This window comes from Alligator mississippiensis, chromosome 2 (assembly GCF_030867095.1).
Source record: "Alligator mississippiensis isolate rAllMis1 chromosome 2, rAllMis1, whole genome shotgun sequence".
NCBI classification, from domain to species: Eukaryota; Metazoa; Chordata; order Crocodylia; family Alligatoridae; genus Alligator; species Alligator mississippiensis.
The window spans coordinates 263,245,398-263,267,796 of NC_081825.1; the positions used below are offsets into that span (position 1 = coordinate 263,245,398).

A 22,399-nucleotide genomic window follows, 5' to 3' on the forward strand; every position below is an offset into this window, starting at 1 on the left:
CCTCCACTCATCCATATTCCTGCCTAGGCATGTGTGGAGAGTCTGGGTGATCTCTCATGCAAACACCATGATCCAGAAGGATCGATGGTTGCCTACTACTACTGGATCAACTGCATAGCTACGAGAGAAAAAAAAAAGGTAGATAGTTACAAACTCTCCTTCTTCATAACTTGGAAAGAAGCAGATACAGCTTGAACTGAACAGAAGTACAAAAATTATACTCCATGGGTAAATGAAAACCGTTTGCATGAAGGAATGGAAGGGGGCTGAGAACTATGATAGTTTCTTATTCCCATCTTGAATATGGAGTTCTCCATGCTACTCTGAGCCCTGTACTACCCTGTGAAAAGCAAGCCTTTATTACTTTGCAAAGGGGTGTTCCTGCTTTTAACAGTGGGTTGAACTAGGTCAAGGTGTCAAACCTGCTTGGCCCTGAAGGCTGGATCCAGACAACAGGGCTCTGAGAAGGTCACATCCAAACCCACCTCTGGTGGTGGTACACCTAACATCAGGGAGCCAGAAGGGTTAATGCAGTTGTTGTTCCCTTTGCTGCCACTGGAAGGCGTCTCTACAGCAGGGCTCTGTACTCCAAATTTTGACAAAAAGCCCTGTCCACACATTCCTGGTCTAACCTTTGGGGGCTCTTATCTTTTACTAGCCAGCTGCCCATCAAGAATGATGAGGGGTGGTGGCTGGGATGGAGTACCGCCACCTAATGCCTCATGCTGCCACTGTTCTGCCTCTTGCAGGGAGCAGGGTGCCCCCCCCACCCTCTGTCCAGTCCTTGGTGCAGCTTCGAAATCATAGCAGCACTTACCCATACTTGGAGCACTCCGATTGGCTGTTTCTGTCAGCCAATCAGAGCACGAATAAAGTGCAGACAGACAGACTTAGAGAAAGAATGAACAATGAAATAATCAGCAACACATGCCACCACAACAACCTCTCTACCAGAGAAAAAGGCCGTAGAATCTCTAAGATCTAACCACCAAATAGTAATAAAACCAGCAGATAAAGGAGGACCCATAGTCATCCTAAACTGTGAGGATTACATAAAGGAAGCCAAGAGACAGCTCTCTGACACCACCCACTACAAAGAACTACAAAAAGATCCTACTCCCCTTTTCACCAAAAAACTCAACAATACCATCAAATCATTTCCATCAAGACTACAAGAAAAACTACAGACCTTGATCCCCCCGCTACCTAACCCGGGGACTTTTTACATGCTCCCTAAAATCCACAAACAAGGGAACCCTGGCAGACCTATCATATCCAACCATGGGACCCTAACTGAGGAAATATCAGGTTTCGTTGAATCATATTCTCTGCTAGTGTTGTGGAACCTCGGCACTAGGCTACTGAATCAGAAGTAAGAGCACACCTATCAGTGCTTAACAGCCATATGGTCAAGGAAGAAAACATTCTTAAATTATCCACGGCACTTCCTATAGTCTCTAGATTTTCCTGGAAGGTGCCATACCCAATTAGCAAGTACACCAAACACTGCTGTGCTCCAAGATTTGACATTATCAGATCCCACATGAAAACAAAATTAATCTCATTGCTTTATTGATAACTATGAACAGAGCCCTTTATCCCACTTCTGTCTCTGGCTGTGGCATGCTGCTGTTTTTATTACAGGAAAAGGCACCCATCCTATCACTTGTGTTTGCAAAGCTGAGAAGCTGATTGCAGTAAATCTGTTTTTCCCACTCCCCAGCCAGGGAACATCAGGGATTTACTTCTAGTTTTTGTTATCTTCCACTTTAAGTAAGAATGAGCAAATTTTGTACTCAAATTACTGCCCAGAACAAGTAAGAGCTGACAAGTTTTAACTGGCTAGAAGTGCAGTCCCCTCACACCACAGGACTGCTTCCTCTGCCTGCTGTCTCTAATGGCTGCATTCATTAGGACTCCAGGAAGCATTTGGCCATCTTGTGTACGTAAGTTTTGAGCTGTAAAGAAATCAAATTGTTGTTTTATGTTGTGCTTTATTTCCTTTATTTGACATCTATAAACCACATGTGGACAGAGCCACCACTATAGCCAGAGATTCCTCTTCCTTTGTTGAGGACAGAACGGTGAGGGGAGAGACGCAGAGACTGAACTACTGAGACATGCCTTTAACACTAACCACTTGCAATTCCTTTGACAGGGTTTTGACTGGGAGCGTTAGAATCTCAAAACCAGTGCTTGGTCTTATGAAAAGGAGCCATTTTGTTCTTCCCTCATTTTTTCTACATCATGCCAAATCCAGTAAGAGGATTATGGTTAGAGGCTCCATTCCCAGAAAAGAGTGTGTCCAGCATATCTGAAGTGTTTAATTCTTGGCTACCATTGCTTCTGCAGAAACTTTCAAAGCTCAGGAAAAGAAACTCATGTGCTGCATCTGAAGATCCCAAAACTGGTCTCTTTAGCTAGTTATGCAAATGGAAAGTAACTCAATAAGTGGGGCTGGTGGACTCTAGAGCAAGCGATTTGAGAAGCACTGTATGAAGTGCAGTAACAGAAGCAGCACCTCACCAAGAATGGAAAACATGGCCCAGTCATCAGTATGGCAGCCAAAAGAGCCAGGTTTTGAAGCCTACCCATCTAGGGCAGTCTACTTCACTGACACAACACACAAATTTTGCCTCAATTACATTTTTAGAGTCACAAAGGAACCTATTAGGAGGGTAATACCCAGGACTGACATTAATTTAAACAGCCAATGAAAAAAAAACCTCAATGCAACTCACGTTCTAATGCAATCTACATATTTATGTGCCATCACCCAATTAAGTCTAAAACCAGCTTTTATTAGCTGCCTCACTGTGTTCCATAAGTGAGGATGCTGTTTTCTATGGCACACATGTTTTACCCATGCTGCCCATTTATTGACACCGTTTAGTTAATGGCAGCTTAACTAAAGAGACATCGAGGAGAATATTTAGTAATACTATATACTTACTCAGCTACATATATAGTTACACAGTGCAGTTCCTATCTTGTGTTGCAAGTTTGGAGATTCTGTTAGATAACCAGATACCAATGCATGAAAATGGGGGGGGGGCTGGAGGAGAAATCTACTCCTGCAGTTTGTTTCTCACTTCAGGGTCACCATTCTGATCTCATAATTAGTTTCCACAAAGAATCTGGATGTCAGAAAGTAGATGACAGCTTTTAAGATCATGCATGTGGAGCAGGTGCAGGCAAATGACTAAGTCAAAGACTGTAATAATCACTCTCGGAATGCAAAGCTTTGTCGTAACTCAAATTACACAGCAGGGTAAGGTGGCACCTTAGACTAACTCATTTAGAAAGCACAGGATTGAGAACCAATAAATATAGTATCCAAGAGCAACTGTTAGTTTCCTCTGGGCCTTGGCAGTCATGACATGCCTCAGTTTCCTGAACCTACAAAATTAGTCTTTGCTACTTCAGGACTGGGGAGGGGATGTTTGTTTTATAGCCAGGAACAGATGCTCATTTGTCCCAGAACAGAAAAGTCTCAGGACTGGCATGTACAACCCCCTCCAAATCAGAGTTGAGCAAGAAGCTGAATGCGCACCAGTTTTGGCATCGATTCAATGATGCAATCCTAGGACAGCCATTCAGATTTGCTTTGCAGTTGTCTCAGGACAAACTTAGCACTGCGGATCCTATGAACTTTTTTAACATGGTCCCAGGACAATGGATGTGGATGCCTGAATGACTGTCCTGGGAGAAAGCCATTTCTCCTAAAACAAATGGGATGTTTGTTTGTAATCTTAGCATTAGCTTCTACTCCATTTCAGAAACAAAACAGCAACAGCTCAACATACTCCTTCATTTAATTATCCATTTTCCCTGACAGTTACCATTCGTGCTCACTCCTTATGGTTACGCCTTACGTATTCTTCTACCTATACCTTGAATGCCTTCTTAATCCCTGTGACTCAGCAACAGTCACTAACAGGACAAGCATTTTACAAAGTCACAATAAAGGGCAGTTTAATCCATGCAAAGAGGTTTTAAATGAACTTCTTCCACCGAACAAGACTACAAGGCAACAGCACCTTTAAAACAATACAAGGAAATAACAAATACTTAATTCCCAACCTCAGATCATGCTGGTGTTGACAACTGACGCACCCACTGAAAACAAATTGGAGAAGATGCTTTCAAAAGAGGGAATATGCCACACAAAACTAATTTTTATACCACTTCTGCCATGCCCCCCCCTACAGACTGACATGGAGCCAATGGATGCAGCCCTAGAACAGCAGTACACTGCTTCCCCGCCTGCTCTGCCATTAACCCTAATCTCTCTGCAAATCCCCTGATGACTTATGGAGGAAGTGTGAAAAGCACTGCACTGGAGCCCACACAAAACAGGATGGGATTTCAGCTGTCAAGTCAAGTACCTCTGAGGAACACCAAAAAACCCCCCAAAAGGAAAGCTTGCAACATCAAGCTTTGATGACTGATGCAGAGTAGCAGAGACCAAGAACACCTCTTTAAAACAGAAGAGCTACTAGAAATTCCAGCATTTGTAAATGACACTTTAGAAAACTATGGAAACATTAGCCTTGCCCCATTTATTTACAGCTTGCAATCAGTTACACTTTCTTTACTCATTACTTCATTATGCACAGCACATATTGGCAGTGGCCCAACAAAAGCGATGCCTGAGGAAATCAATTGGAGGAGCTGCTGACAAATGTTGAATCAAAAGCAACTCAGACCTAGCTATCACTAGGGCAGGCTGAAAGACCCATCTCTGCCATAGCTTTACTTCCCATAGTAACAACTTATGGATATCTACTTCCGAAGGCTGGAGAAGGATTCTAGGCACAGTGCTCAGGTCACCTGTCTGGAACACCATACAAAGCCCTCAAACTAGGGTGGCCATAGATAGAATTGCCTGGCAGGTTTGGTCTCAACAATTACCAATTCCTCCTCAAAAGAATGCATACTAGCACAGGAACAATCATCAGCACTGTCTTAACTTTAAAATAATGCAAAGAAGTTGGATCAATCCTGTTTTAAACACAGAAACAGTTACGAGTTCACTATGTGCTTTTCCATCATGTCAAAAACGATTACTTTCACTTGATGTTCCAGATCAGGTAAATTCTTCAGTACCTACCACCACCTTGTGGCTGAAAGCTGAAAATATCAGGAGTCAGATTTGTATTTTTATTAGAACTCAAAGATGGTGTCTGGATTACTAATCATCATATCTATTCTGAATAAACTCTCTTGACACCCCTTGTTGGTACACAATGAAGAGGGTCGCATAAAAACCATCCACATAAAGCCTCTAGATCTAAACAATAATCTCTATCTGGAATGGAGAATATTCTACTACAGCAGCTGCTAAAAATTTCCAATCAATGGGCTAACTCAAAATCAGCATTTTTGAGTGACCTGCTTAAAAATGCCTAGATGAACAAGTAGAGCACTTTGAGGGAGGAAGCAAGTCTCCCAGAACATTCGTATACACTCTCAGGCTTCCCTTCAAATTGCTCTCTTTGTAAAGGAGAGGAAAAAACTGACAGGATGGAAGAATGGCTGAACACTCTGTTGACAAGTCAGAAGGCAGCTTTCAAGGAAAACATGCTTCAGTTCTGAAACTGAGAAATGGTTTTAAAACTGTTCTTCCCTATTTCTTTCCAAAGAAAAGTGTGAGTCTCCAAGAACCACACTTTATGGAAGAAGTCAAAACACACCAGATATGATATCTACAGTTAAAACAGGACTGCTTACTCTTACAGCCCTATGTCTTGGAAACCTCCTGAAAACAGCACTTACAGTATAATGTAGATGGGGAACATGAGTAGTAAGGAAGAGATTACAAAACAAAAACAAATACAGAAAAAAAATTCAATATAAAAAATGTCAGCGTTGTATGTAAGGTTAACATGACCTTACATAGCTGGGACTATCCTACAAGGTAACTAGGGTGAGTAGTACTGGAAAGCAGCAATACTATAAAATGTCAAGTAAATAATTAGCTTGCTGCCGAGTCAGGGACGCAGTTTACCAGAGTAACACTAAATCATCCAGTAGTAAGTTTTCATAATTACCTTGTGCCACAGCTATAAACGGTTACATTTTCTGTACGTACAGAATGCTCTTCAGCCCCAGACTGCAAGTATTTATCCAACAAGAAAGACTCACCAGAAATTGTGCCATCTTCACCCATAATACACTTCATGGAGGTGATGATTTGCTCCACAACAGGTGGTGACAATGATGTAGCATACACTGCGCTATGAGAATATGTGCGGAGATAATCAATCAGCTCCTGACAAAATACAACAGACAGTCATATCATCACCCTAGAATCAGAGCGTTAAAGAAGCAGGCTTCAGTGACAGTCACTCTTATAAAGTGATTACAAAATGCCTCATACAGATACACACCATTCTAAAGCTAAATAAAATGGATTGGGCTTTTCAAACAGGTACTTAAGACATTCATTACTACCATCAAATACAATGAAAGTGTTAACAACAGGGGTGAGCCATTCCTGTGTGTTCTACTCTGTTGCTGGGTGAGGTGAGTGTTGATTCAAGTCAAACCTTTAATTCAAACCTATTCACTCAGCTGTCAGTCACAGCAGCAGATTGAGACAAACTGTCTTGTGTACAGCTGAAATAATTTTAGACATGTTTCAAGGAATTATTGCAATGTTGGAGAGGTACAAAAGAAGCAAGGCCTGTAGGTGCCTATACTGACTTTGCTGGGGGACAGGAAAACTCCAAGTGGAGCATATCTAGGGACTGACACAAGAAAGCTCCCACGTGGAGCACATTAAGGTAACTGGTTTTGAAAATGCTAGCAGAAGGGTTCTCCCACAGCATCTCAGGAAATGGAGGGTGTCAGCTGGGGTTCTCAGCTGCCTGTACACCAATGCCAGGAGCATGGGGAACAAGCAGGACCTAGCCAGCCCTCCTGCTCTCTAGTGGACAACATGACCTGGTATGGATCACAGAGACCTGGTGGGACTCCTCACATGATTGGAGTGTAGTCATAGAGGACTACACCCTGCTCAGAAGGGACCCGACAGGGAGAAAAGGCAGAGGGGGAACTCTCTATGTGAGGGAGCAGTACACCTCTCTGGAGGCTGACACTGGCCGCAAAGCAAAGCAGCTTGAAACCCTCTGGGGGTCAAGGCTGAGGGGAGAGAGAGACCTAACTGTGGGCGTTTATTACAAGCCACCAAACCAAGGGGAGGAGCTTGATCTGGAGTTCTCTCAAAAACTGACAGAGGCCGTGCGTGCAAGGGATTTGGTTGTCACGGGCAACTTCAATTCCTCGGACACAGATTGGGAGGAACTCAGCGAGGTCAGATTGGTCATGTATCTTCTTAACTATAAAAAAAAAAAAGAACTGAATCAAGGAGCTCTTTCTGAGCCAGGCAGTGCAAGGGCCAACCAGAGGTACTGCTCTCCTAAACTCGGTCTTGGCCAAAGAAGATAAGCCTGCGTGTGGCTTGAACACTGAAGGTAGCCTGGGCGACAGGTTCGCTGTCCGCCGCAAGGCTGACAAGTCAATTAACAGGACTGAAGTCCTGGACTTCAAAAATGTTGACTTTAACAGGCTCAGGGCATTAGTAGGGAAGGCGATGTGGGACCAGGGATGGAAGACGAATGGGGCGCACGAAGAACAGTCATTCCTCAAGGACACGATCCTCAAAGCACAAAAGAAAACTGTTCCCATGAAGAGGAAAGGTAGCAGAAGGGCTGCGAAGCCTTCCTGGCTCAATAGGGACATCGCGGTCCTCTTGAAAAAGAAAAAAAAAAAAAAAAGAAACGTACACAGTGGAAGCTAGGGACAGTCCTCAAGGAGGACTATACAACAGTGGTCTGCACTTGTAGGGAAATGATTAGGAAAGCTAAGGCAGTGACTGAGTTTAAGTTAGCCGAGGGAGTCAAAGACAATAAAAAAACTCCTTCTTTAGGTATGTAGGGAGCAGAAGGAAAAGAAATGGAAGCGTGGAGCCCCTGCTTAACACCTCAGGACAGCTGGTAATGGACACTCAGGAAACAAATGAACTGACAGCCCACTTTGCTTCAGTATTTCACCAGACCAAGAGGAAACACAAGTGACATAAGGATCACAGGGGGCATGGTGGGAATGATAGCCTTCCTACTGTGGATGCTGAGCTGGTGCAAAACCAACTAAAAAGCTAGACATTTAAGGCAGCAGGACCAGATTGACTTCACCTAAGAGTGCTGATGGAGCTGGCTGAGGTCACTGCAGAACCCCTGGCAAAACTCTTTCAGAAATCATGGCACACAGGGGAGATCCTTAAGGATTGGAAGAGGGCCAACAATGTGCCCATCTTCAAGAAGGGAAAAGGGAAGACCCAGGCAACTATAGGCCAATCAGCCTAACCTCCATCCCAAGGAAAATCCTAGAAAATCTATTTAAAAAAATTTATATGCAATATGCTCACTGAGGGTAAGATTCTGAATGACAGCCAGCATGGCTTTGTCGCGGGTAAATCTCATCTTATCAATCTCATCTCCTACGAACAGGTCTCTCGCCACCTAGACACAGGAGAGAAGGTCGACATTATATACCTAGACTTCCAAAAGGTTTTTGATCTAGTATCCCACAATATCCTTGTGGAAAAATTGGAAGATTGTAGGCTTAACTGCTCAACAGTTCAGTGGGTGGAAAACTGGCTGCACAGTAGGACCCAGGGAGTTTTCATGAACAGATCTGTGCCATCTTGGCAAGAAGTGGCCGGTGGTGTCCCTCAAGGGTCCGTGTTTGGACCAGTGCTTTTCAACGTCTTTATCAATTATCTGGATGCGGGGGTAAAAAGCTTGCTGGCCAAGTTTGCGGACAACATCAAGTTATGGGGGAGCATGGCCATGCCAGAAGATAGGTTGCAGATAGAGGCAGACCTTTTAGTAAGGCTAACAGAAACCTGGTGGGATTCATCCCACAACTGGGCGGTACATATTGAGGGTTATAGGCTGTACAGAAAGGACAGGGTGGGGAAGAAAGGGGGAGGGGTTGCGCTCTATGTCAATGAGCAATATACATCGACACTCATCAAGACAGAATCGAAGGATGAAGAAGTAGAATGTTTGTGGGTTAGGTTACATGGGGGGCAAGGAGAAAGGGATTTGGTGGTAGGGGTCTGCTACAGACCCCCACACCAAGGGGAAAGAACTAGACACGGGGCTCCTGAGGCAGCTCTCAGAGACCATAAAAGCTAAGGAGGCGGTAGTCATGGGGGACCTGAACTACCCGGACATCTGCTGGGAGACGCAGACAGCAAAGTCCCACCATTCACGCAGGTTCCTGTCCTGTGTACAGGACCTCCACCTGACTCAGGAGGTACACGGTCCCACTAGGGGGAATGCCTTACTGGATCTGGTATTGGCAATGGGGGAATGACACGGTAGGGGACCTACAGATCGGTAGCCATCTGGGGGACAGTGATCACCTAATAATAGAATTCTTCATAAGACGTTGAGTGGGTAAGGTAACTAGTAGGGTGAAAGTGCTAGACTTTAGGAAAGCTGATTTCAATGAACTCAGGCGATTAGTCAAGGACGCACTGCAGAGTAGGAGTTTTGAAGTGGTGGGAGCCCAAGAAGGGTGGCTGTGCCTTAAGGAAATGATCCTTCAGACACAAAGCAAGACAATCCTGATGCGAGGAAAAAGAGGGAAAGGGGCCAGGAGGCTTCCTTGGCTGACCAGAGAAATCCAGGGCAGCCTAAGGGACAAAAAGGGAGCACATCAGTGGAAACAGGGAGAGATCACCAAAGAGGAGTATACCTCCTCTGCTCGCACTTGTAGGGAGGCAGTTAGACGGGCCAAAGCTACCATGGAGCTGAGGATGGCATCCCAAGTAAAGGATAACAAGAAGTTGGTTTTTTAGAGATATAGGGAGTAAAAGGAAGGCCCAGAGAGGAATAGGACCCCTGCTAAATGGGCAGAAGCAATTGGTGACGGACAGGGGGGACAAGGCTGAACTCCTCAACGACTTCTTTGCCTCAGTGTTCCTAAGAGAGGGGCACGACAAGTCTCTCACTGGGGTTGTAGAGAAGCAGCAGCAAGGCGCCAGACTACCATGCGTAGACCCTGAGATGGAGCAGAGTCACTTGGAGGAACTGGATGCCTTTAAGTCGGCAGGCCCGGATGAGCTCCATCCAAGGGTACTGAAGGCACTGGCCGACGTCACTGCACAGCCACTGGCGGGAATATTTGAATGCTTGTGGCGCATGGGCCAAGTCCTGGAGGACTGGAAAAGGGCCGATGTGGTCCCCATTTTCAAGAAGGGGAGGAAGGAGGACCTGGGCAACTATAGGCCAGTCAGTCTCTCCTCCATCCTTGGCAAAGTCTTTGAAAAAATTATCAAGGCTTACATTTGTGAGAGCCCGGCAGGACAAATTATGCTGAGGGGAAACCAGCACGGGTTCGTAGCAGGCAGATCGTGCCTGACTAATCTAGTATCTTTTTATGACCAGGTTACGAAACGCCTGGACACAGGAGTAAGGGTGGATGTCATATACTTAGACTTCAGGAAGGCCTTCAATACAGTATCCCACCCCATACTGGTGAACAAGTTAAGAGGCTGTGACTTGGATGACTACACAGTCTGGTGGGTGGCGAATTGGCTGGAGCGTCGCACCCAGAGAGTCGTGGTGGATGGGTCAGTTTCGACCTGGAAGGGTGTGGGCAGTGGGGTCCCGCAGGGCTCGGTCCTTGGACCGATACTCTTTAATGTCTTCATCAGCGACTTGGACGAGGGAGTGAAGTGTACTCTGTCCAAATTTGCGGATGACATAAAGCTATGGGGAGAAGTGGACACGCCGGAGGGCAGGGAACAGCTGCAAGCAGACCTGGACAGGTTGGACAAGTGGGCAGAAAACAACAGGATGCAGTTCAACAAGGAGAAATGCAAAGTGCTGCACCTAGGGAGGAAAAATGTCCAGCACACCTACAGCCTAGGAAATGACCTGCCAGGTGGCACGGAAGTGGAAAGGGATCTTGGAGTCCTAGTGGACTCCAAGATGAACATGAGTCGGCAGTGTGACGAAGCCATCAAAAAAGCTAATGGCACTTTATTGTGCATCAGCAGATGCATGACGAATAGATCCAAAGAGGTGATACTTCCCCTCTATCGGGCGCTGGTCAGACTGCAGTTGGAATACTGCGTGCAATTCTGGGCACCGCACTTCAAGAGGGACGCGGATAACCTGGAGAGGGTCCAGAGAAGGGCCACTCGTATGGTTAAGGGCTTGCAGACCAAGCCCTACGAGGAGAGACTAGAGAACCTGGACCTTTTCAGATTCCACAAGAGAAGGTTGAGAGGCGACCTTGTGGCTGCCTATAAGTTCATCACGGGGGCACAGAAGGGAATTGGTGAGTTTTTATTCACCAAGGCGCCCCCAGGGGTTACAAGAAATAATGGCCACAAGCTAGCAGAGAGCAGATTTAGACTGGACATTAGGAAGAACTTCTTCACAGTTCGAGTGGCCAAGGTCTGGAACGGGCTCCCAAGGGAGGTGGTGCTCTCCCCTACCCTGGGGGTCTTCAAGAGGAGGTTGGATATGCATCTAGCTGGGGTCATCTAGACCCAGCACTCTTTCCTGCCTATGCAGGGGGTCGGACTCGATGACCTATTGAGGTCCCTTCCGACCCTAACATCTATGAATCTATGAACCTGGACAGGCTGGAGAGCTGGGCGGACTGGAACCAGATGAAGTTCAACACTCAGAAGTATAAGGTGCTCCATCTGGGGTCAAACAATCTCCATCATACCTACAGGCTCGGTGGTGACAATTTGACTTGCACCACCGCCGAAAGGGACCTGGGGGTAGTGATTGACCACCATGAACATGATCCAGCATTGCAATCCTGTAGCCAGCAGGGCAGACAACACACTGGCATGCATTAACCATTGCATCTCATGCAAAACTAAGGAAATGATACTCCCACTGTACTCTGCACTGGTGAGACCAAAGCTGGAGTACTGTGCTGCACTTCCACAAGGATGTGGAAAAGCTTGAAATGGTCCAGAGAAGAGCCACCTGTATGATCAGGGACTTGCAAAACAAGCCATATGAGGAGAGGCTAAGGGACTTGGGCCTCCTCAGCTTACAGAAGATAAGGCTGAGAGGGGACATGGTAGCAGCTTACCACTGCATCAGGGGAGTACATCAAGAAATCGGTGAACAGCTGTTCACCAGGGCACCCCTGGGGAAGACCAGGAGCAATGGATACAAACTCCTGGAAGGCTGCTTCAGGCTCAATTCCAGGAAAAACTCCTTCACAATCAAGGTGTCCAGACTGTGTAATAGACTCCCCCTCCAGTGGTGGTGCAGTCACCTACCCTGGAAATCTTCAAAAGGAGACTGGATAGTCACCTTGCTGGGTCACGACCCCAGATGTCTTTTCCTGCCTAGTGCAGGGGGACTGGACCCAATGATCTACAAGGTGTCTTCCAGCCCCTTACAATCTATGAAACTATACAGGCCACTGCTACATAAGTCAGCAAACAAGGCATATGAGTGTTACAAGCATCCCTGTGTAACAAGTGGGCGTCCCAGGCCCAGTCTAACGTAGGTCCACCCACTTGTCTTAGGGCTAGCCGCCCACCTCCTCGCCTTGATGCTACTAACAGTCCAGTGTTAATCAGGCAGGAAAGGCTGCACATTTATCTGCCCTGATGACAAGAGCCTATGTATACGACTCCGACCTCCCCTTATTGTAGCCCATGCCTTGCAGGTTTCCTTCAGTGGCTCTCACTGGGACTCAAGCTCTGGAGTCTCACTGGGATTTGCTCCCTACCGGAGCTCATGGCCCCAGCACCCTCACCCTGGGTTCTCTTTACACATGTGTGCATGGGGCTCCAACCCTGCACACACTCTGAAGGATCAGGGCTTTGAGCCCTGTCCCCAAGCCCTCCCTGGGCTATCCCATTATCCCTAGCCCTGGGAGCTTCCTTAATACCTCCAAGGCTCAGGGCCCCACTCCCCTGGAGCTCCATGCTGGCTCCTATATGCAGTCTCAGACCTCCACCTTAGAGTCTGGGCACTGCCACAGGTCCCTCCACTGACCTTGGCCCTGCCCCAGTACATTCGGTGAGTCCAGGCTCCACCTGCTCAATTTCACCCACCAGGGATGTGGGACTGGGGTTAAGAGGTGTCCCATACTGCCCTTGTGAAAGGCAAGCAACTGGCCTGGTATTTCTGAGGAACTGTCCTGCCACAGACAGTCCCACCAGGCCACCCGTCCCTGGCAGGGTGCAGTTTTCTGTCATGTCCAGGACCATTGGGCCTCCTCCTTCCCCATAGCCCTTACCTCCAAGAAATGTTCCATGAGCAGCAGCTCAGACAAGTGTTGTTCCTTTGGCTGCAGCAGTGAACTGCTGCCTCTGCAGCTCAGGGCTCAGCTCTTAGAGCACAGCTGGGCCCTGCTCCCAATCAGGCAACTGCCTAATTGTCACTGCAGGCAGCTGCAGGCTCCCTAGTTGCCATTCAGGCCCCTGCTAGTAACAGAGCACAGGGTGCTCTGTTACAATCCCCTGCTCGTTTCAGTGCAGTATAAATAATGGCCGCAGGTATAACTTAAAGATTCTGAAAGTCCCTTTGCTACCTCCCTCTCGTGCACTCTCCAGTTCAGTGCACCTACTACTTCAGCTAGGAGATGAAGTGAGGTCACAAGGGAAATGAGTGCATTAGATCTAAAATTAGGTTACTCATCATTAAACGTTTTTATAAACAGTTTATGCGGATGCAGGCATATATTTTACCCTCCACAACCATAAAATAAAAACAGGACTACACAGATAAAACCAACAGAAGAATTTCCTCCCAGCATGTAAGAAGTTGGCAAAGTTTAGAAGCAACATATTTGTTGAAAGTGCACTCCTACCTAGTAGAAATGGAATTTGAGTGGTCTGAGAGAGGTCATTCCAGAGTACATTGGTTAAAAAGCTGACAGGCTAGAAAGAACTGCACAGAAAGAGAGAATAAGGAGCTAGCCATCCTGGCAACAAGCCAGAGAGCGCAATAGGGCCACGTGTCGGTGAACTGGTTGCAGATGGCATACAACTAAAGTTGTGATTTAACAGTGACCAAGTAGTGGAATTCCAGTCCAGGAGACAAGTGCCTGACATCTGGAAGAATGCACTCAATAAGATCCAAAAAAAGAGATGATGCTGTAGCTGTTCATGCCCTCCACGTTTCTTGGGACTCTACAGCAAGATTTCCCCCATAGAAAATAATGTCCTTGGAAGGTCCAATGAGCAAATGGAGGAAGGGCCTTGGCAAAAAGGAAAATCCTGATAGAACAGAACGAGAGAAAAGCGGTTGACATCACATACCTCAACTTCCAGAAAGCCTTTGACCTGGTATCCCATGAGGTACTGATCAAAAACTGGAAGATATCAGGCTCAACTGCAGGACCATCAAGTGGGTGCAAAACTTGTTGCGGGGTAGGACACAGGGAGTTCAAATGAATGGATCGATGTCGTCCTGGTGAGATGTGGGCAGCGGCGTACCCCAGGGGTCGGTACTTGGCCCAGTGCTCTTCAATATCTTTATCAACAACCTGGATGAGGGGGTGAAAAGCCCACTGGCCAAGTTTGCAGGCAACACCGAGATATGGGGCTGTGCGGACACACCTGCAGATAGGCTGCAGATACAAGCAGACCTAGACAGGCTGGCATGTTGAGCAGAACAGAACCAGATGAGGTTCAATGTAGAGAAATGCAAAATGCTGCACCTGGGAAGGAAGAACCCCCAGCACACCTATAGGCTGGGCATCGCTAACCTGACCAGCACTACAAATGAAAGGGATCTGTGGATAACAACAGACCCCAGCATGAATGTGAGCTGGCAATGCAACGCAGTAACCGCTAGTGCCAATAAAACTCTGGCATGCATTAATCAATCCATCTCCAGTAAATCTAAAGTGATTCCCCCTGCTTTACTTAACATTGGTGCAGCTGCAGCTGGAGTATGGTGTCCAGTTCTGGGCGCCTCACTTCAACAAGCATGTGCTAAAGCTTGAGAGAGTCCAGAGAAGGGCCACCTGTATGATCAGGGACTTGCATGAGGAGAGGCTGAGGGATCTCAGGTTCTTCAGCCTAAAGAAAAGAAGGCTGAGAGGGGACCCGATTGCGGCTTACCGCTACATCAGAGGCATACGTCAGAGGCTCGGTGAACAACTGTTCACCAGGGTGCCCTGTGGGAAAACTAGAAACAATGGCCACAAACTCCTGGAAGATAGTTTTAGGCTGAACTTTAGAAAAAACTTCTTCACAACTAGGGTGTCCAGACTATGGAACAAGCTCCCCCCAGAGCTGGTGCAATCATCTACCCTAGAGGTCTTCAAGAGAAAACTGGACAGTCACCTGGCTGGGGTCACCTGACCCCAGATGTCTTTCTTGCTCATGCAGGGGGCTGGACTCAATGATTCTTTGTGGTCCCTTCCAGCCCTATGATTCTATGAACAGATACAACAGAATACTTTCTAGGCCTCTACAAAGTTTAATTAGAACTAGAATCCTCTTGTGGAAGAGGATGGAAATCCATAAGCTTCAAAAGAAATATCTGAGAGATTAGAAATTAGGGGCACATCTCCTGGATTTAGCACTTCTACCTCCCACCAACTTTCACCTCACCGAAAGGTAAATAAATTGGGAACCAAGTACTAACCAAAAGAACTCAAAAACAGGTCAACTGTGAATGTTTTATCAAGGTCTCCTCTTATAGAGCTTGGCAAGATCATAGCTAAAAGCTACCTAAACACGTTTCCACTTTCCATAGCAGTCAGGTCATCCACATTCACAAGCACAAGCACAAAGGAACAACTCAGTTCCTACCACAGTCTCATACTTACCTTCTTGCCTCCAATGTAACCTCCAGCAGCTCCAAAGCTCTTGGTAAATGTTCCCATCATAATATCCACATCTTCAGGATTAAGTCCAAAGTATTCCACCACACCTCGTCCAGTGGGACCCAGAGCACCTATACTGTGAGCCTCATCCAGATACAAATATGACTTGTACTTCTTCTTAAGAGCAATCACTTCAGGCAGGCGGACTATGGATCCTTCCATACTGTCAAAAAAGCAGAGAGCAAGTCAAGTTCAATTCAGCTGTAAATGGATTTAGTAGTTGGGGCCCCTTTTGAAGATTGTAAAGTGGCTTCTTAACTTTCTTCTCTTCTCTTCCTTTGAACAGCTATCAGAACATCATTTAAACTCTCCCAGAAGACCACAATGTTTCTATGAAACATTTTCTGGCTGAAAGACTGGATTTGCATTTGCACTCAGTATTTATATCTCCCTGATAGTAGGTCACCAATGGACAAGGCAATTAATTCAAGCAGACTAAAGAGGAGTAGGGATGACAGAATGTCACAATGCAAGGGAAAGTATACAACAATGTTTACACACAGAGAACACGTTGCTCCTTCACACCACCCTCATAAACAAGGTTTTTATATTGTCATCCACCAAGCTGACATTTTTGGTTCCCCTCATAAGTGCTGATCAGGCATGGTCAGCACCTTCACCAAGAGAACAAAACCACTTAATTCTTGTGCTGCACGTCATCATGAGCCAAGGGCCAGGACAACTCATCCAGAAGCTCCTAACTTCCCAAACTTTGTGTGTTGCCATCTATTCCCGTTAGCCTGTTAACAGAGAATTTCCAGAAAGGAATGGAGAGGGTTCAAAATACCAATTAAGACCTCTGCTCCAAAACTGGGCATGTGTCATATATAAATTCAATTAGATTAATTACCATCTGTGCAGTGCACTAGAGATGAGAAGTGCTCTAGTATGGCACTTGAACAGTTAACAGGTGAGAAGTGATAAAAAGTAGTATAAGTCTAAAACAAATGGTTTCCTTCAAGGGAAATAGTTGGGAATTGTTCACATCACGGATGTTCTAGCAATGGAACCCAAACCCTGACAGCTGAAGTGTAAGCAATACAGGGAAGAGCCTGCACCTGTATATTCCTTCCACAAGTATAAGGATTTTTTTCCAAGGTCTGCGTGTGCGAGGTTGTCCATGCACAATGGCATCTTTGAGCAGCTTCTCCAGGCTTTGCATATCTGCACAAAAAGAGCAGCACAGTTACACTTGACCAAGCAGCACTTTGCTGTATACCCATTGTAGCTGGAGCTTTGTTATGACTGGACCTAGTAGAATCCAAAATAAGGACACAATTACCCTCCACTTTGGAGAGTAGCCTAGAAACACTACAGATCAGGGCTGTCCAACTGGCAGCCCACAGGCTCCTGTCTGGCTGTCATCCCCACAATGCTCCTGTTGCTAAGGTGGCAGTGGTCTCTGGGGCAGTGCAGAATGGCAGTAGAGGTTCCAGGGGCCCCTGCAGGACAGCTCTCAGTAGGAAGCAAACAGGGCATCAGCAGTGGCTACCAGGGAGCTTGTGCCATTGGGCAGCTGATGTCCAAGCTGACACTGGTATAGCAGCAGCAATGGTATGAACTGCCTTCAGTGTGCAAATATCCTGGGAAGATGAGACTTTTTTTCCCCTCTTAACCATCCTGGGTGCTGAATGAGCTTGATATGACTGTATCAGGAACAGACAGGTAACTTGAAAGTAAAAGGGGAGAGAAACAGGTTGGGAGCTGGAGAGGAAGGGAAGAAGAGTCTTTAATGATGGCAGAGCAAAGAAATACAAATGAATTAAATGGTAATGGGAGAAAAACAAGATTGAAAAAAGAAATAAATGGTCAACTGAGAGACTGGGTTGAAAACTTTATGCCAGAAATCAAGCAGAGTTGAATGGAGATGGAGAGAGAATAGATTTAGTGGAGGAAGTCTGGGTAGTTATGGGCCTGTAGAAATACTGAAGCACAAAGATAAGAAGAAAGCATAAGAATCAAAAGTAGGGTTAGGGTAGAGGGTCACAATACAGCAGGGAGCCAGCCAACATAGAAACAGAGCTCCAAGCAACAGCCTAAGATGTCAGTAGTCCAGAATGAGCGATGGTGCAAGTGACAGGATAGGAGGCAAGGGGAGGGGCTAATGTTGAGCAAGGTCAGACTATGCAGCGCACTTTCTTTCTACACAGATAACAGATGCAGTTGAGGGAACAGCTAAAGTAAATAGATATTGTACAAGTCAATCCAAAATAGAGAGTGAAGAGGTGGAAGCACACTGGAGCTGGGGTCATCAGTTCGAAAGTTGAAGTGATAGTGTGTGCCATGAATGAAAATGGGGGGGGGGGGGGCAGTAGGAAAGAGACAAGCAAATGATCATGAAAAGTAGATGTGGGGGAGTGATTCTGGAAAGTAACAGTGGGAAAGATTAAAGGAAAAATAAACAAACATCAGCAAACAGGAACCAAAACATGAACCAAAAAAAGGTGAGAGGAGTTGTTTAGTGCACTAGTAATGGAAAGATCAGTTTAAAGGAAGGAACCTGGAGACAAGGATTCCAAAGGTCTACAGCGGTGAAAGACGGGACCTGGGAAGAGCAAAAGGGCAAAAGGCTAGAGCCAAGTCTGGCAGAATTAGGCTAACCAACAGCAAGGGCAGGCACAGAATGAGGTGGAGAAAGGTTTGACAAAGTATTTGAAGATGGAAATTAAGAGGGAGCAGTAGGAAGCAGGAGTCAAAATACGGATGTTTGTAGAAGCAAAGAATAAAAAGAGGTGGGTAAAGTAGAAGGCAGAAGGACTGCAGGGGAGACTAAAGCAAATGAGAACAGACAATTTTATGAAGAGGCAAGAATGGCAGAAGACAGGTTCAAATACAGAACTGCTCAGGGTTGTGCACTTGGTTTTTGAAAGCCCAGTTTGTTGCACCCCCCCTTCCCTCCCCCCCATTCCCCCACAACTCCTATGAACCACGTTTTCATGCCCCCTTTTCAGGGATTCTTTGCAATTCCTTCCACTATCTCCCCCTTTGTCAGGGGCTTTATCGGCACCTCTATACCCACTTCACATATGTCTTCCAACAGGAGTACCATGCACCCCCGCTCCTCTTTACTAGGGTCTTCCATTCCCATCATCAGTGGCTCCAAGGTGTATCCTCTTCCATCAACAATTGCTGGTTTTGGATAAGGGAGTCACAGGGCAGTGGTATAACAAATAGAGTTGGCACCCAGGGCAAATCCTGCAGGAGTGGAGGGGAAAGTGGTTCCAAGAACAGGTGCAGGAACAGGACAGGACAGGTCAGCAAGTCTTACTCATGCTGTGCTGTTCTTAAAGCAGTAGCAACAGCCAGGAACTGTTTTATAGTTACTGGCATGATGGGACTGCTGAGATGCAGGCACCATAGGGGTTGAGAGTTAATTCTGGTGCCTGTGGCAGGTGTTCCTTTTGCACATCCCTACTTACACTACTGTCACAGGGTGTCAACAAGTTAAAACTGTTGTTCATGGAATGCGAATCAAGAAGAGCAACTAACAGTGTCAATCCAGGTCTTGCTACCTCATTAATCCCCCAGTGCTAACAGCTCCCAGAGCCTCTAATTAATTACTGACAATGGGTTTCCCCAGCAGAAATTCAGATTCATGCAACCAGAGGCCAGATTCTGTTCCCTCATTAGGTATCCAATTCTATTCTACCCTGTATGAGTCCTTGAAACAGAGAGACATGAGCACATCTATTTTGAGTCACAAATCTTAAGGGTAATGTGCCTATGTTACAAATCTCACAAGGAGGACCCACCCAAGTGTTTTTTCAAGGACTTGAGCAGTGTCAAACAGAATTGCATCCAGATACCTAAATCTGCTTAGATTCCCAGTAGGTGGAATACAACCTGGCCCCAAGTGCCCAGTAAAGACAGAGTTTGACTTGTCAGCGCTGTAATAGGATGGAGTCCTCATCAGGTAACTCACTGTTGTGTTTGAAGATTCTAATAGTTGCTCCCGATAATCTTGCTCCAAGCACTAGTGATGCATGATTCAGTTCATCACTCAATATCAGGCAGCCCTGAATAAGGAGAGAAAAAAAGGCAAACAACTGAACAGGCTGAGTTTAGTAGTTGACTATCTAGTACTTTCAAGTTTTAAATCACTTCACTGTCAAGTTCAATGGTAGTCACTGCCTGGATGGCAGCAGAAGTAATAAATACTGATAATTAAAATAAACAAAAAAACAAAAACAACAACTTAGTCATATCTTACACTTTAGGTAGCAAGTCAACTGAGGATCACCAGATGTTTTACAAAACAAACAATACTAGCTGTATTCTGCAGGCAAACAGAGGAAGGAACCACTTGCTGAAGGTCTCTGAATAAAAATCAATGGCAATGTCACAAAAATAAACTCAAACCAACCAAATCCCAAACCTGTGTCCTAGTGACAGAACCATGCTTCTTCCTACCATAGGAAAGTAGTAAGTGAGGTACCCTATGGATCACACTTTGAGCACCAAGTTGAACTAACTTTTTTTAATGATCTAGAGTGTGGGTACACTGTAGGCTGAAGTCTCATGCAAAAATAGGAAGTAAAGGAAAAAAGACTGAAGTTGTGGAACACGTCGTAATTCTTCAAGATTAGAAACCAAACAACTTCAATTTAATTTAAGCAACTTGGGGAAAATAATTTCTTGCATTACAATGGGACAGAGCTGCTTAGATAGCAGCACGTAAGTCCAGGTTAACATCAGGTGAACTGCACGCTAGTTTGAAGATCAGATTATTAACAGGTTTATGCAGAAAGGGGCTGTAAGTTTGAAAGACTTTTAGATGATTTTCAAATACAGTCATCTATTTCTATAACACTGCACCAAATCAAACAACTTAAACAGCTTTAAACTTAAGGGCAAAGACAGACGAACACATAGCCCACACCATAAGTTACCTCTGTTCCGTTTACTAGTATGAATTACATAAATGAAGGACAGCTATCCCACACTAACTGCATACATTACATAGTTTTTATTATGCCTTGCCATTAGATGAAACTGATTAACAGCCTGGAGAGATTTCCATATGAAGAAACTGGAAAAAAAATAGGACTTCAGTTTAGACAGCAAACCTACCAGAAGAACACAAAGTGACAAGAGATCCAGAAGAGGTTAAAATCAGCATGCCTTTTAAATCTTTTCTTATCAAAGGAGGATATTTGATTAAATGAAAGCAATTAATTTAGAAGTGATAAAAAGAAAGTGAAGAAATAACTACTGCACACATTCAAAGGTAGGACAACTCAAACAAACTACAGCCCAATCCGATAAAGTAATTCCTCGTGTTCATGGGCAACTGCACAGAAATACTTCTGTACTGTGATAATGTAGCAAAACCCCCAATTTTTTTATTTTTTTAATGCATTCCCTCCCCTTCCCCAACTATTTCTGACTTTTTCTCTCCCTCTCTAGACCCTATAGTTAAGTATAAGTAAGCTAAGATGTAGGATAAGCTTTAACATTTCATTTTAGGTAGTAAGTTTTATTTTTCTCTCCCCTCTTTGCAAGTAAGTTCCCTGCTATTTTGATATTGATACCTGCTGTTTTATAAGTGATAATTATTATGTTTGTACTGCTTTTATACTGTGTGATTACTGCTTTAGGCCTATATATGTAAGTTAGCGCAAGTCAAGTTTTCATTTTGTATGTCAAGCCTCCATCTTGTGTGTCCTCTGCCTGGGCATCCCCTGTGTTGCAACTGTATGATTCATACACCCCTCCCATGTAAATTGGTTCCTGGATGAATGACAGTGATTGGGAATGATTGAAATACAATGGTAGCAGGCCTCTACTGAATGGTCTGTAACAACCAGGCCATCACCTTGCGCATTGATTCATCCAGAAACCACAGACCTCACCCAGGAACAGAGACAAGAACCCAGCATTTGAAAAACAAAAGACCCTGCAGAACCAGCACTTTTAACATTGTACCCCACCATTACAGATACCGGAAACTACACATCCCTGCATGGAGCACACATGCTCAGTACACCAGGGGCTGACCCTTGCCTGGGCATGTCTCCTGTCACTAGGGTCACACAAGGTCTGCCCATATAAAAAGGGGCAGTGAAAACAGACCCAGTGGGATGCCTTCTCCATCTGGACCAGCACCATGCCACACCACCTATCTACCCAGAGGCCCTGCCAGTGACCCCCCTCTGGACAACACCTACTGGACAAGAACTCCTTTCCAGCCTGGATAGGTAGCTATCACCCCCCACCCCCTCTTCAACCAAGGACTTGGACTCTGCTTCTCTTCCCTACCTGGACTCCAACCCTTCCACTGAGTCTCTTTCTCCTGCTGCCATTGTGATCGCGTGTGCATACCATTAACTTCATGGGGCTGTGTAGTGTGTTGTCTGTCTAATAAAACTGCTATTTGGACCTCTAAGTTGGGTTTTGCTTTACTATGGTTTGGCCCTGCTCCAATCTCTGCTCCTCGCATCTCTAACTTCTGTCTCATTTCTCCCTCTCCTGCTTCTGGCTCACTGCCACCTCCAAC

The 22,399-nt window shown here is 45.6% G+C and overlaps 1 protein-coding gene and 1 long non-coding RNA gene across 3 annotated transcripts in view; one reads left to right on the forward strand and one right to left on the reverse strand.

Moving 5' to 3' along the window:
- Window positions 1-22,399, reverse strand: part of SPTLC2 (serine palmitoyltransferase long chain base subunit 2) — a 152,574-nt gene that overhangs the window by 73,885 nt on the left and 56,290 nt on the right. For both annotated transcript variants that reach the window (XM_019478896.2, XM_014608284.3), the window contains exons 6-9: window positions 19,826-19,919; window positions 16,962-17,067; window positions 15,847-16,066; window positions 6,148-6,274 (exon numbers count right to left, since the gene is read on the reverse strand). In XM_019478896.2, the coding sequence (XP_019334441.1) occupies window positions 6,148-6,274; window positions 15,847-16,066; window positions 16,962-17,067; window positions 19,826-19,919 (547 nt within the window). The remainder of the gene's footprint in view (window positions 1-6,147; window positions 6,275-15,846; window positions 16,067-16,961; window positions 17,068-19,825; window positions 19,920-22,399) is intronic.
- On the forward strand, window positions 1,861-22,304 carry LOC132248804 (uncharacterized). The gene is made up of 2 exons (XR_009460231.1): window positions 1,861-1,942; window positions 21,842-22,304. It is a non-coding gene; the product is annotated as an uncharacterized LOC132248804 (long non-coding RNA).